The sequence below is a fragment of the Vanessa cardui genome, chromosome 13 (genome assembly GCF_905220365.1).
Source record: "Vanessa cardui chromosome 13, ilVanCard2.1, whole genome shotgun sequence".
Taxonomy (NCBI): Eukaryota; Metazoa; Arthropoda; class Insecta; order Lepidoptera; family Nymphalidae; genus Vanessa; species Vanessa cardui.
In genome coordinates this window covers 1,438,733-1,453,915 of record NC_061135.1, presented here as the reverse complement: position 1 = coordinate 1,453,915, position 15,183 = coordinate 1,438,733, and the positions used below count along the sequence as shown (strand labels likewise).

Here is a 15,183-nt window from a genome sequence, read left to right as displayed (position 1 = left end):
CATGATCTTTTTTAATAAAGATTTTGATTGCCATAATGAACGTCCTTAAAAAAAGAGGAAACTTGATCAGCGTGACATTTAATGGGTGTTATTTTTTGCAGATATGCAATATCAAGATTAAAACAAGCGCCCGATGAAGATCTGCTTCTATACCTCCTACAGTTAGTACAGGCTTTGAAATACGAGGACTACAAAGAGATACACGAGGGTACGTGTGTTCCTATAACTAACGATATACGTGTGTATACACACACACACACACACGCACACACACATACATACTCACAGACACAGACACGCACACACACACACGCATACGTACGCACGCACACATACACTAAAACCACTGCATACTTTGAAAATGTTTATTACAATTTTAATGTTATTTTGTGTTTAGAGTATGCAAAAATCTGCGGTAAAGAGGTTCCCGTTTATTCGGATTCGGACGGCAAGCTGATGCAGAGCGGACAAAGAGGCAGCCAGGCCAGTCTCCTCTCCACTTCAAGTAAGTTAAGCTTTCTACTGAGTTAAGTAACTTTAAAAAATTATAGTTAAACTTCCAATGAAACGCTGCATCGACAGCCAACTTGTTCATATCTCAGGAGTAAAGACAACAAAAAACGACGCGACAATATTTGTAACCTTTCCTAAATGTGACATAGTTTTTATATCAACAACAACAGCCTGTAAATTCCCACTGCTGGCCTAAAGGAGGCCTTTAAGGAGAAGGTTTGGAACATATTCCACCACGCTTTTCCAATGCGGGTCGGTAGAATATACATGTGGTAGAATTTCTATGAAATGTATCACATGCAGGTTTCCACACGATGTTTTCCTTCACCGCTGAGCACGAGATGAATTATAAAGACAAATTAAGCACATGAAACAGCGGTGCTTGCCTGGGTTTGAACCCGTAATCATCGGTTAAGATGCACGCGTCCTAACCACTGGGCCATCTCGACTCTGTTCTATTATCGCTAAAAGAAAAAAAAAATTAATAAAATAAATCGGGTTTTATACTGATCATATTCGTCGTTACGTCATCGTCCCCGGCATGTGTTGCAGTGCTGACGGCGAGCGAGATGACGTCATCGTCGACGAGCCGCCACTCCGCCGACGCCGCCGACGAGCCGCTCGGCGCCGACGCCGCGCTCGCCGACAACGACGAGTACGGGTACGATTCTACGCCTCTGCTGCGGAATTATATAATCTTTTTTACTATGTTACCCGATGGTAAGTGGTCACCACAACCGTCGGACACTAATGTGCCACCAATCTCAGGAACTAAGAAGAAGAATATTAGGTGTCTTGAAAGGGATCCGTTGCTTTTAATGGAGGTCGTGACCTTTTACCTTTGATAATGAATTTCAAGAGCGTGTTGTCCGTCCGCGCAGGTCGGAGGAGCCGAGCCTGGCCGGCTTCCTGGTGCGGCGCGCGCGCAGCAACAGCGTGGTCGCCAACTACCTGTACTGGTACCTGCTCATCGAGTGCGAGGACGAGGCGGCCGGCCGCGGCGCCGACCTCGCCGCGCGACGCATGTACCTCGCCGTCATGCGCACGCTCTCGCACCGCCTCGCCACAGGTACGCGCCGTGCGCACGCTCTCACCGCCTCGCCACAGGTACGCGCCGCCGTGCGCACGCTCTCGCACCGCCTCGCCACAGGTACGCGCCGTGCGCACGCTCTCGCACCGCCTCGCCACAGGTACGCGCCGTCATGCGCACGCTCTCGCACCGCCTCGCCACAGGTACGCGCCGTCATGCGCACGCTCTCGCACCGCCTCGCCACAGGTACGCGCCGTGCGCACGCTCTCACCGCCTCGCCACAGGTACGCGCCGTGCGCACGCTCTCACCGCCTCGCCACAGGTACGCGCCGCCGTGCGCACGCTCTCGCACCGCCTCGCCACAGGTACGCGCCGTGCGCACGCTCTCGCACCGCCTCGCCACAGGTACGCGCCGTCATGCGCACGCTCTCGCACCGCCTCGCCACAGGTACGCGCCGTGCGCACGCTCTCGCACCGCCTCGCCACAGGTACGCGCCGTGCGCACGCTCTCGCACCGCCTCGCCACAGGTACGCGCCGTCATGCGCACGCTCTCGCACCGCCTCGCCACAGGTACGCGCCGTCATGCGCACGCTCTCGCACCGCCTCGCCACAGGTACGCGCCGTGCGCACGCTCTCACCGCCTCGCCACAGGTACGCGCCGTGCGCACGCTCTCACCGCCTCGCCACAGGTACGCGCCGCCGTGCGCACGCTCTCGCACCGCCTCGCCACAGGTACGCGCCGTGCGCACGCTCTCGCACCGCCTCGCCACAGGTACGCGCCGTGCGCACGCTCTCGCACCGCCTCGCCACAGGTACGCGCCGTGCGCACGCTCTCGCACCGCCTCGCCACAGGTACGCGCCGTCGTGCGCACGCTCTCGCACCGCCTCGCCACAGGTACGCGCCGTGCGCACGCTCTCGCACCGCCTCGCCACAGGTACGCGCCGTGCGCACGCTCTCGCACCGCCTCGCCACAGGTACGCGCCGTCATGCGCACGCTCTCGCACCGCCTCGCCACAGGTACGCGCCGTGCGCACGCTCTCGCACCGCCTCGCCACAGGTACGCGCCGTGCGCACGCTCTCGCACCGCCTCGCCACAGGTACGCGCCGTCATGCGCACGCTCTCGCACCGCCTCGCCACAGGTACGCGCCGTCATGCGCACGCTCTCGCACCGCCTCGCCACAGGTACGCGCCGTGCGCACGCTCTCGCACCGCCTCGCCACAGGTACGCGCCGTCATGCGCACGCTCTCGCACCGCCTCGCCACAGGTACGCGCCGTGCGCACGCTCTCGCACCGCCTCGCCACAGGTACGCGCCGTGCGCACGCTCTCGCACCGCCTCGCCACAGGTACGCGCCGTCATGCGCACGCTCTCGCACCGCCTCGCCACAGGTACGCGCCGTGCGCACGCTCTCGCACCGCCTCGCCACAGGTACGCGCCGTGCGCACGCTCTCGCACCGCCTCGCCACAGGTACGCGCCGTCATGCGCACGCTCTCGCACCGCCTCGCCACAGGTACGCGCCGTGCGCACGCTCTCGCACCGCCTCGCCACAGGTACGCGCCGCCGTGCGCACGCTCTCGCACCGCCTCGCCACAGGTACGCGCCGCCGTGCGCACGCTCTCGCACCGCCTCGCCACAGGTACGCGCCGCCGTGCGCACGCTCTCGCACCGCCTCGCCACAGGTACGCGCCGCCGTGCGCACGCTCTCGCACCGCCTCGCCACAGGTACGCGCCGTGCGCACGCTCTCGCACCGCCTCGCCACAGGTACGCGCCGTGCGCACGCTCTCACCGCCTCGCCACAGGTACGCGCCGCCGTGCGCACGCTCTCGCACCGCCTCGCCACAGGTACGCGCCGTGCGCACGCTCTCGCACCGCCTCGCCACAGGTACGCGCCGTCATGCGCACGCTCTCGCACCGCCTCGCCACAGGTACGCGCCGTGCGCACGCTCTCGCACCGCCTCGCCACAGGTACGCGCCGTCATGCGCACGCTCTCGCACCGCCTCGCCACAGGTACGCGCCGTCATGCGCACGCTCTCGCACCGCCTCGCCACAGGTACGCGCCGTGCGCACGCTCTCACCGCCTCGCCACAGGTACGCGCCGCCGTGCGCACGCTCTCGCACCGCCTCGCCACAGGTACGCGCCGTGCGCACGCTCTCGCACCGCCTCGCCACAGGTACGCGCCGTCATGCGCACGCTCTCGCACCGCCTCGCCACAGGTACGCGCCGTGCGCACGCTCTCGCACCGCCTCGCCACAGGTACGCGCCGTCATGCGCACGCTCTCGCACCGCCTCGCCACAGGGACGCGCCGTGCGCACGCTCTCGCACCGCCTCGCCACAGGTACGCGCCGTGCGCACGCTCTCGCACCGCCTCGCCACAGGTACGCGCCGTCATGCGCACGCTCTCGCACCGCCTCGCCACAGGTACGCGCCGTGCGCACGCTCTCGCACCGCCTCGCCACAGGTACGCGCCGTCATGCGCACGCTCTCGCACCGCCTCGCCACAGGTACGCGCCGTGCGCACGCTCTCGCACCGCCTCGCCACAGGTACGCGCCGTGCGCACGCTCTCGCACCGCCTCGCCACAGGTACGCGCCGTCATGCGCACGCTCTCGCACCGCCTCGCCACAGGTACGCGCCGTGCGCACGCTCTCGCACCGCCTCGCCACAGGTACGCGCCGTGCGCACGCTCTCGCACCGCCTCGCCACAGGTACGCGCCGTCATGCGCACGCTCTCGCACCGCCTCGCCACAGGTACGCGCCGTGCGCACGCTCTCGCACCGCCTCGCCACAGGTACGCGCCGTGCGCACGCTCTCGCACCGCCTCGCCACAGGTACGCGCCGTCATGCGCACGCTCTCGCACCGCCTCGCCACAGGTACGCGCCGTCATGCGCACGCTCTCGCACCGCCTCGCCACAGGTACGCGCCGTGCGCACGCTCTCGCACCGCCTCGCCACAGGTACGCGCCGTCATGCGCACGCTCTCGCACCGCCTCGCCACAGGTACGCGCCGTGCGCACGCTCTCGCACCGCCTCGCCACAGGTACGCGCCGTGCGCACGCTCTCGCACCGCCTCGCCACAGGTACGCGCCGTCATGCGCACGCTCTCGCACCGCCTCGCCACAGGTACGCGCCGTGCGCACGCTCTCGCACCGCCTCGCCACAGCTACGCGCCGTGCGCACGCTCTCGCACCGCCTCGCCACAGGTACGCGCCGTCATGCGCACGCTCTCGCACCGCCTCGCCACAGGTACGCGCCGTGCGCACGCTCTCGCACCGCCTCGCCACAGGTACGCGCCGCCGTGCGCACGCTCTCGCACCGCCTCGCCACAGGTACGCGCCGCCGTGCGCACGCTCTCGCACCGCCTCGCCACAGGTACGCGCCGCCGTGCGCACGCTCTCGCACCGCCTCGCCACAGGTACGCGCCGCCGTGCGCACGCTCTCGCACCGCCTCGCCACAGGTACGCGCCGCCGTGCGCACGCTCTCGCACCGCCTCGCCACAGGTACGCGCCGCCGTGCGCACGCTCTCGCACCGCCTCGCCACAGGTACGCGCCGCCGTGCGCACGCTCTCGCACCGCCTCGCCACAGGTACGCGCCGTCATGCGCACGCTCTCGCACCGCCTCGCCACAGGTACGCGCCGTGCGCACGCTCTCGCACCGCCTCGCCACAGGTACGCGCCGTCATGCGCACGCTCTCGCACCGCCTCGCCACAGGTACGCGCCGCCGTGCGCACGCTCTCGCACCGCCTCGCCACAGGTACGCGCCGCCGTGCGCACGCTCTCGCACCGCCTCGCCACAGGTACGCGCCGTCATGCGCACGCTCTCGCACCGCCTCGCCACAGGTACGCGCCGCCGTGCGCACGCTCTCGCACCGCCTCGCCACAGGTACGCGCCGCCGTGCGCACGCTCTCATACCGCCTCGCCACAGGTACGCGCCGCCGTGCGCACGCTCTCGCACCGCCTCGCCACAGGTACGCGCCGCCGTGCGCACGCTCTCGCACCGCCTCGCCACAGGTACGCGCCGTCATGCGCACGCTCTCGCACCGCCTCGCCACAGGTACGCGCCGCCGTGCGCACGCTCTCGCACCGCCTCGCCACAGGTACGCGCCGCCGTGCGCACGCTCTCGCACCGCCTCGCCACAGGTACGCGCCGCCGTGCGCACGCTCTCGCACCGCCTCGCCACAGGTACGCGCCGCCGTGCGCACGCTCTCGCACCGCCTCGCCACAGGTACGCGCCGCCGTGCGCACGCTCTCGCACCGCCTCGCCACAGGTACGCGCCGCCGTGCGCACGCTCTCGCACCGCCTCGCCACAGGTACGCGCCGCCGTGCGCACGCTCTCGCACCGCCTCGCCACAGGTACGCGCCGTCATGCGCACGCTCTCGCACCGCCTCGCCACAGGTACGCGCCGTGCGCACGCTCTCGCACCGCCTCGCCACAGGTACGCGCCGTGCGCACGCTCTCACACCGCCTCGCCACAGGTACGCGCCGCCGTGCGCACGCTCTCGCACCGCCTCGCCACAGGTACGCGCCGTGCGCACGCTCTCGCACCGCCTCGCCACAGGTACGCGCCGTGCGCACGCTCTCGCACCGCCTCGCCACAGGTACGCGCCGCCGTGCGCACGCTCTCGCACCGCCTCGCCACAGGTACGCGCCGTGCGCACGCTCTCGCACCGCCTCGCCACAGGTACGCGCCGTGCGCACGCTCTCGCACCGCCTCGCCACAGGTACGCGCCGTGCGCACGCTCTCGCACCGCCTCGCCACAGGTACGCGCCGCCGTGCGCACGCTCTCGCACCGCCTCGCCACAGGTACGCGCCGTGCGCACGCTCTCGCACCGCCTCGCCACAGGTACGCGCCGTGCGCACGCTCTCGCACCGCCTCGCCACAGGTACGCGCCGTGCGCACGCTCTCGCACCGCCTCGCCACAGGTACCTCATCACTTCGTTACAAATATCACATCTTTACTTTCGTGGTGTAACATCGTTACTTGGTGGTAGGGCTTTGTGCAAGCCCGTCTGGGTAGGTACCATCCACTCATCAGTTATTCTACCGCCAAATAACAGTACTCAGTATTGTTGTGTTCCGGTTTGAAGGGTGAGTGAGCCAGTGTAACTACAGGCACAGGGGACATAACATCTTAGTTCATAAGGTTGGTGGCACATTGACGATATTTCTTCCAGCGTCATTGTCTATGGGCGATGGTGACCACTTACCATCAGGTGGCCCATATGCTCGTCCGCCAACCTATAACATATGTAATATGTCAATGAGACTGTACTGTCAGGCAACGCGGAGCATCAGCGCACGCGCACGTTCCTGGCGCGGCAGCAGGTGTTCATCGACAGGCTGGTGAGGCTGGTGAAGACGGTGGCGCGCGAGAGCGGCAACCGCAACAGGAAGGCGGAGCGCCTGCAGCAGCTGCTGGCTGACGCGGACGCCTTCAAGTTCAACTTCACAAACTTCGAGCCCATGCCCTTCCCGCTCGACCCGAATGTCAACATTAAAGTAAGTTTATTTAAATAATAATAATAATAATATGAGACAACATCACATACATTACTCTGATCCCAATGTAAGTAGCTGAAGCACTTGTGTTATGGACAATCAGAAGTAACGGCGGTACCACAAACACCCAGACCCAAGACAACATAGAACACTAATGGTAATCTACATCGACTCGGCCGGAAATCGAACCCGGGACCTCAGCGTGGCGTACCCATGAAAACCGGTGTACAAACCACTCGACCATGGAGGTCATCAATTTATTATCGTTTATATTCTTACTCATTGTATTTAGATTTATATATAAATGTAACAGCCTGTAAATTTCCCACTGCTGAGATAAGGCCTCCTCTGCCATTAAGGAGAGGGTTTTGGAACATATTCCACCACGCTGTTCCAATGCGGGTTGGTGGAATGCACATGTGGCGGAATTTCGATGAAATTAGACACATGCAGGTTTCCTCACGATGTTTTCCTTCACCGCCGAGCACGAGATGAATTATAAACACAATTAAGCACATATATATAGTGGTGCTTGCCTGGGTTTGAACCCGCAATCATCGGTTAAGATGCACGCGTTCTAACCACTGGGCCATCTCAGCTCATCAGCATCTTTATATATATACATATATATATTTATTTATTTTATATGTATTGACAATATAATTTATTAATGGATATATAATTTGTGTATTCTATATTTATATTTATTTCATAGTTTTATTAACAGATTCATATTATTTTATTTATTAGTAGAGCACCACCCACCTTATATTCTATGACCTATCCTACACCTGTTGGTTGCCTGGAAGAGATCGCTATGTAGCAATAAGGTCGCCAAAATTGTACGCCTGTCATATCTAGGCCATATCTTTGTCATTTGTATTTTTTTTATTTCACTGTGTGGTGTACAATAAAAGAATAAACTAAACTACGTTATCTCTTCATTCGTCTAATATGTAGTCACTTTGGGGTTGTCCATTAATCACGTGATCTTTTTTTTAGCATTTTTTAACCCCCCCTCCCCCATTGGTGATACGTAGTGAGGTTTAAGACCAACCCCCTCCCCCTTCTCAACATCACGTGTATTTTTAGTACCTACAACGAATCTTAAAATTATCTGAATATTATCTTAATTTAAATACAGGTATAAACTATAATCTTATTTTATTCTGAAATTAAGGATCATATTTGTTTAAAAATTATTATCGCGCATTAGACGAAAAAATAAATACACGAGATATCTTACTACACCCCCCTTCTCCCCCTTGTGTTATTTTCGTGATTTTTATCAAACCCCTCCCCCCCTTTCAAGCCTCACGTGATTAATGGACAACCCCTTTGGTATTCTGAACTACGTTATCTTTTGTGCTGTGGTTTTTGGTGAATTGCGATCCGAGTGATCTAGTATTGACACTTTCATTTTAATGTTGTCTTAAATTTTCGCGATGATTACACATTTAAATAAAACTATTTATCACGGGTCTGCCCGTGACCACGAACACTGTAAAGTGCTCGAAACGTCGGGATGTTTAAAAATAATTAATATACGCGATTCATCCGTTATAAATAGTTTCACTTTCATTTTATAATTTCTTTATGAAATTCGCAGGGAATAGTCGCTAAGAAGGCGAGCCTCTTCAAATCGGCTCTGATGCCGTGCAAGCTGACGTTCCTCACGACCGAGGGCTCCGAGTACGAGGCCATCTTCAAGCACGGAGACGACTTGCGCCAGGACCAGCTCATTCTGCAGATGATCACGCTCATGGACAAGTTGCTCAGAAGGTAGGTCGACTGACGAGTCGATGGACAAACGTCCACACCAGTACGAATATGTAGAAAAAGTAAAGTAACAGCCTGTACATTTCCCACTGCTAAGATAAGGCCTCCTCTTCCATTAAGGAGAGGACACGACATAAGATAAGGCTCACGTTCTACTAATTCGAGTCGAGATGGCCCAGTGGTTAGAACGCGTGCATCTTAACCGATGGTTGCGGGTTCAAACCCAGGCAAGCACCGCTGATTCATGTGCTTAATTTGTCTTTATAATTCATCTCGTACTCAGCGGTGAAGGAAAACATCGCGAGGAAACCTGCATGTGACAAATTTCATAGAAATTCTGCCACATGTGTATTCCACCAACACGCATTGGAACAGCGTGGTGGAATATGTTCCAAACCTTCTCCTCGAAGGGAGAGGAGGCCTTTAGCCCAGCAGTGGGAATTTACAGGCTGTTGATGATGTTGATGATGAGCCTTATCGCAGGGAGAACCTGGATTTGAAGCTGACGCCGTACAAGGTGCTGGCCACGAGCTCGCGGCACGGCTTCCTGCAGTTCGTCGAGTCAGTGACGGTGGCTGAGGCGCTGGCTGCTGAGGGAAGCATCCAGAACTTTCTGCGCAAGCACGCCGGCTGCCCGGGCGCGCCGTACGGCATCAAACCGGAGACAATGGACACGTACATCCGCAGCTGCGCCGGCTACTGCGTCATCACGTACCTGCTGGGCGTGGGCGACCGCCATCTTGACAACCTGCTGCTGACGCGATCCGGCGCTCTGTTCCACATAGACTTCGGCTACATCCTGGGCCGCGACCCCAAGCCGCTGCCCCCACCCATGAAGCTCAGCAAGGAGATGGTGGAAGCTATGGGCGGCGTGCACTCCGAGCTCTACCACGAGTTCCGAAAGCTCTGCTACACGGCCTTCCTACATCTGCGCAGGTTGTTTTTTTTTTTTCTATTCATACTTAGAATGCAAACGTCACCTCGGCCCGTAGACATTGGTAGGGTCAGCAAATTAAATCCATATATATCTCTTGTCCCTTTCGTACTCCCTACTCATTGATCAAGAGGTTGAATAAAGCATTTAAAAACGCTTGTTATTAACATGCTGTGTAACTGTCAGTGGTGGCGTTCCATCTGTCAGTGGTGGCGTTCCATCTATGTAGTTTAATAATTTATTATTAAACTACATAGATGGAAGCTCTGCTACACGGTATTCCTACATCTGCGCAGGTTATTTTTTTTTCTATTCATACTTAGAATGCAAATGTCACCTCGGCCCGTAGACATTGGTAGGGTCAGCAAATTAAATCCATCTATATCTCTTGTCCCTTTCCTACTCCCTACTCATTGATCAAGAGATAGAATAATGTATTTCAAAACGCTTGTTATTAACATGCTGTGTAACTGTCATGTTCATACTTAGAATGCAAACGTCACCTCGGCCCGTAGACATTGGTAGGGTCAGCAAATTAAATCCATCTATATCTCTTGTCCCTTTCCTACTCCCTACTCATTGATCAAGAGATAGAATAATGTATTTCAAAACGCTTGTTATTAACATGCTGTGTAACTGTCATGTTCATACTTAGAATGCAAACGTCACCTCGGCCCGTAGACATTGGTAGGGTCAGCAAATTAAATCCATCTATATCTCTTGTCCCTTTCCTACTCTCTACACCTGATCAAGAGGTAGAATAAAGTATTTAAAAACGCGTTCCAACCAGTTTAATAATAAACTATGATCTAATTCAGTTTTTTTTTTTTTTTTAAATATGTTTGAATTCTAAACCAATTTGTATTCGCTTCCAGACATGCAAATCTAGTTCTAAATCTCTTCTCGCTGATGGTGGACGCGTCCGTTCCCGACATCGCTCTAGAACCCGACAAGGCCGTGAAGAAAGTGCAGGATAAGTTGAGGTACATACAATTACAGTAACTCACATAAGCTGTCAATAATTAAATTACTTTTGGAAATGTAAATGTTTGAGAATGCAACTATGTCACGTTAGGTTTAAATTAAGGTTTCAAGCGAAGGAGCGTTCGCAAAAAAATATTATACACTGATATATTCAAATAGTTTTATAAAGAAAAAAAAAAGAAAAAGTCTACTCTAACGAACAACTGACAACGAGATCATGTGCAGTATATAGGTCAGTCATGACGTCAACATTCTCCTCGGTACATACACTGACTCTTAGCTAATGATCACAGCACAGCAATAAATAAAATAAGCTATAGTACGACACAACTTAGATGTCGCATCGGCAAAATTCGTAAAACCGATCACATCCGAACTAAGTACGCTATCCCATATCATCAATATTTATTTCTTATGCAAATATGATCTTTACACAAACGTAATAACTTATAATATCATATGACCGAATATACCCAACAAACATTTTAGCCGTATAAGAAGAAATTACGCAACTAATAATTGTATAAGCGTTGTATAGAAGTCGTTTTATTCTTTTATTCGACTTAGTGCCGCCTATAGTTTATTCGACTTATAGTCGTGTAAAAACGTCGTAGAAACGTCTATACGACTGTTTTATACGACTATTACACGGTATTTAGTCGTGTAACTAGCGCTGTGGCAGTAGAAACGTCTTTGCGACTTTTATACCGCCTATAGTCGTATTAGAGTGACTTATAAAACTCCTATACGAATTTAAGTCAATATCACTTTTTCACGCCATTTATACGACTGAATGTCCTATAAGAGTTTTAAAATACACTAAATATTACATACAACACCATTCATTTGCATCTTTGTAAAAATAATATTACATAGTTGAAATGGATAGAAAAAGCTGGGCAAATATGTAAAAAGTGGCCACTTTAAGAGGAAAGTTAAAAAATATTATGCATCATTTCTTAACTCCAATTGTATTAATATCGAATATAAGTACGCGACAAGTTACCTGTCGATCAATTGGAGATGGTTCCGTACAAAATTTAGAGAGTTCTGAGCAACGTAATATTAATCGAAGCGCAGAAAGTGCATTTAGTGGTTCTATAACAGTTGTCATGATTTTTTAAATATACTTATATAATTTTAGTTGAAATAATAATATTTAGTACGGTTTTGATTTTTAAATACTTTTTTTTTATTTCAAATAACATTTATTATTATGATTATTGATTCGGTTATCGACACCGTATTGTGGGACTCCCGTCACTGCCTCTCGTGGCGTGGTGTGCCAAGCTGGTACTGCTGGTAACTGCCTGGCACGAGGAAAAAAAAGGCGGTTGATTTTGAACGGGGAGTGGGGAAGAAAGCTAGATTGTGTATTAGTGATAGTTCCGATTATGATATCACAAATGAAGCCCATGAAAATGATATACTTCGTGATAGTATAAATAAAATATTTTTTCTAAAAAATAAAATATTTTTTCTAAAAAATATTTTATTTTACTCTTTTTAGTGTTATTTTCTCAAAATAGAAATTAAAAGTCCTTATGTCACAAATGGTCATTTGTTGATTTTTTCAAAAAGCGCTGAACCTATTTCAATAAAATTTTTATGGGACCACTTCTGGAGCATGATATACCAAAAAATAACATAACAAAAGAAATGTTTAGTGAATCTGTACTTCTCTTCATAAAAGCTACGAAGAGGAGTATAAATCCATATAGAACTATTTCCTAACTCCTAGTAATTGAGGACTTATACCTTCCATCATCAGCTAAGCAGTATAATATTATGATTGCCAGAAGCAGACGCCACTATAACTTCAGAAAATATGTAAAACACGGTACATGTGCTTATAAAATTTGAGGGTTCCCCTCGATTTCTCCATTCCAGGAGTATCTTCTTTCTAACAAAAAAAAAATCATCAAAATCGGTTCATAAATAGCGAAGTAATAGGCGAAAAAGCATAAATATATACCGGTCGAATTGAGAACACTCCTTTTTTTTAAGTCGCTTAATAAATGCGCATAAAATCTGATCTATTATATCACGTATCATTTTTTTTATCAAAGCTGAACCAATAAATATTCAATAGTTATATAAAATATCAAGGTTTTAAATACTTGACAAATACTAAACTGAACTCTAATTTCGTTTTCTATGGCGGAATATTTACAAATCCAATAATGACATAAATTGAAACGTCGTTTAGAAGTTGTATAAAAGTCTTTTCCTGTACTTTAAGTCGTGTAAAGGTAATTTTTATAACTTACTTTAAAAAATCTCAATAAAATATTATTTATTTAATGAATTACACTAGCCCGTTCATTACATAGTTAAAACTAGCGCATTATACTCGATCAAATTAATTTCCCATCAGATCAATATTCCTTGAACTTGAATTTCGAAGTAAACACATTGATGAATAAATAAAAATAATGTTCAATATCAATGAAGTTTGTTCGTGACAGCTTTCAAATTCAATTTACAATTAATATATTATCCAGTCAATTTGACAGCAAATATAGTTAGATAAGAAGCGTGTTGGATACTGCTATTCGATCAAATGTCGTAAAGCAGCGGTAATAAACACTATAAGTCTGCCGCACGACGTCTATACGACCACTATGCGACCACTATGCGACCAAAAAGTAACTTATGCGACCACTACATGAGTCTTATAGGACACTAAGTCGTATAAAATGGGCCTTTTCTTGATGATGTCGACGTTATAGCGGCGTAACTGCGACCAGCTTATAGAACCAAAAGTTACTGGTGGCACGTTGTGGCGACCTTTCAAATGTTTGTTGGGATATTCGTCGATGCGTCGATTTACATGCACTTGCTTTCTCTGACGCGTGAATCTAGCAACGAATAGCGTCGAATGGCGCGATAGGGAGCTATTTCTATTGGTTGTGCAAATCGGGGGTAATCGGTTTTATTTTCATTTTCCGATGCTACATCTAATTTGTGTCGTATTATACCTATTATTTTGAATATTATTATAAATAATAATATTCAAAATGCTACTACTATTATAAAGGCGAAAGTTTGTATGTATGGATGATAAAAACTACTGAATAGATTTGAATGAAATTTTACCACAATATAGCTTATACATCAGAATAACACATAGGCTACAATTTTTGAGGTTTCTAATGTGAGGTCGTAAAAAAACACATTTTTTGCGCATTTTTATCCTTTACTCTGTACGAGAAATAATGACTTATTTACGAAGCGATTTTAAGCGATTACTAGACTAGACGGGACGAACCTGAAATCCACGCGAACGAAGTCGCGGGCAAAAGCTAGTAATATTATAAAAATGTCTCATTCCAGGTTAGATCTAGGCGACGAAGAAGCGGTTCACTTCCTACAAAACCTCCTAGACATGTCCGTAACAGCTGTCATGGCGGTGCTAGTCGAGCAGTTTCATAAGTTCGCACAGTACTGGCGAAAATAATTGTTCATTTACATCTCAACAACAACAACAACAGCCTGTAAATTCCCACTGCTGGGCTTAAGGCCTCCTCTCCCTTTGAGGAGAAGGTCTGGAACATATTCCACCACGCTGTTCCAATGCGGGTTGGTGGAATACACATGTGGAAGAATTTCTAAGAAATTTGTCACATGCAGGTTTCCTCACGATGTTTTCCTTCACCGCTGAGCACGAGATGAATTATAAAGACAAATTAAGCACATGAAACAGCGGTGCTGCCTGGGTTTGAACCCGCAATCATCGGTTACGATGCACGCGTTCTAACCACTGGGCCATCTCGACTCATTTACAGCTCAACTCGTCAAAATATAATAAGAGTTATACTAAGTCTTGGGTGAGAATTAACACATTCCCTACTGATTTCAATACTCTGAGAGATGGTAACATTAAATGTACATAACCAATTACATTGTCAAAGCATTATCAACTACATATGAAAACTAACAGTGATTGTCTGTTATCTCCCCGCCAGAATACAACAAAGGAATACTGTTTGGCAGAATTTATGTAAAATACCAGTTTCAAACAAAATACTACAAACAAAATTATTAATGATACTTATTTCAATAGAGACAGTATTGTCAAAGGTATTGGATGTGTGAATCCATCGACAATATGTAATTATCTCTGTATGATATTACTAAACATTTTATTCGTAATAATTTTCAGAAGTATAACGCTATACCAAAACGTTTGTATATGGCACTTCTAAATTTTTTTAACTCTTTATTGTATTTTTTTATCATATTATATGATATGTGCATGAATATTATTAATGTTGTCCGGGCAACGCTTAATGATAAAAAATTTTTTTCTATTCGATGCTTGAATGTGATGTATGTTATTTATTTTATATATTTATTACAGTTATATGAGTGTATTGGTATTTGTATACATTACATTATAAACAATATTATAGTACTGGGTTAAATTTTT

General features: G+C 50.8%; 1 protein-coding gene across 1 annotated transcript in view; it reads left to right on the top strand.

The window, feature by feature from the left end:
• LOC124534596 (phosphatidylinositol 3-kinase catalytic subunit type 3) overlaps positions 1–14,367 on the top strand; it is a 36,324-nt gene extending 21,957 nt beyond the window's left edge. Inside the window, exons 10-18 of the mRNA XM_047110520.1 lie at positions 102–208; positions 398–505; positions 1,066–1,174; positions 1,395–1,582; positions 6,834–7,054; positions 8,664–8,836; positions 9,317–9,769; positions 10,643–10,750; positions 14,088–14,367. Coding sequence (XP_046966476.1) covers positions 102–208; positions 398–505; positions 1,066–1,174; positions 1,395–1,582; positions 6,834–7,054; positions 8,664–8,836; positions 9,317–9,769; positions 10,643–10,750; positions 14,088–14,211 — 1,591 coding nt within the window. The 3' untranslated portion in view covers positions 14,212–14,367. The remainder of the gene's footprint in view (positions 1–101; positions 209–397; positions 506–1,065; positions 1,175–1,394; positions 1,583–6,833; positions 7,055–8,663; positions 8,837–9,316; positions 9,770–10,642; positions 10,751–14,087) is intronic.
• Positions 14,368–15,183: the final 816 nt, after the last annotated feature.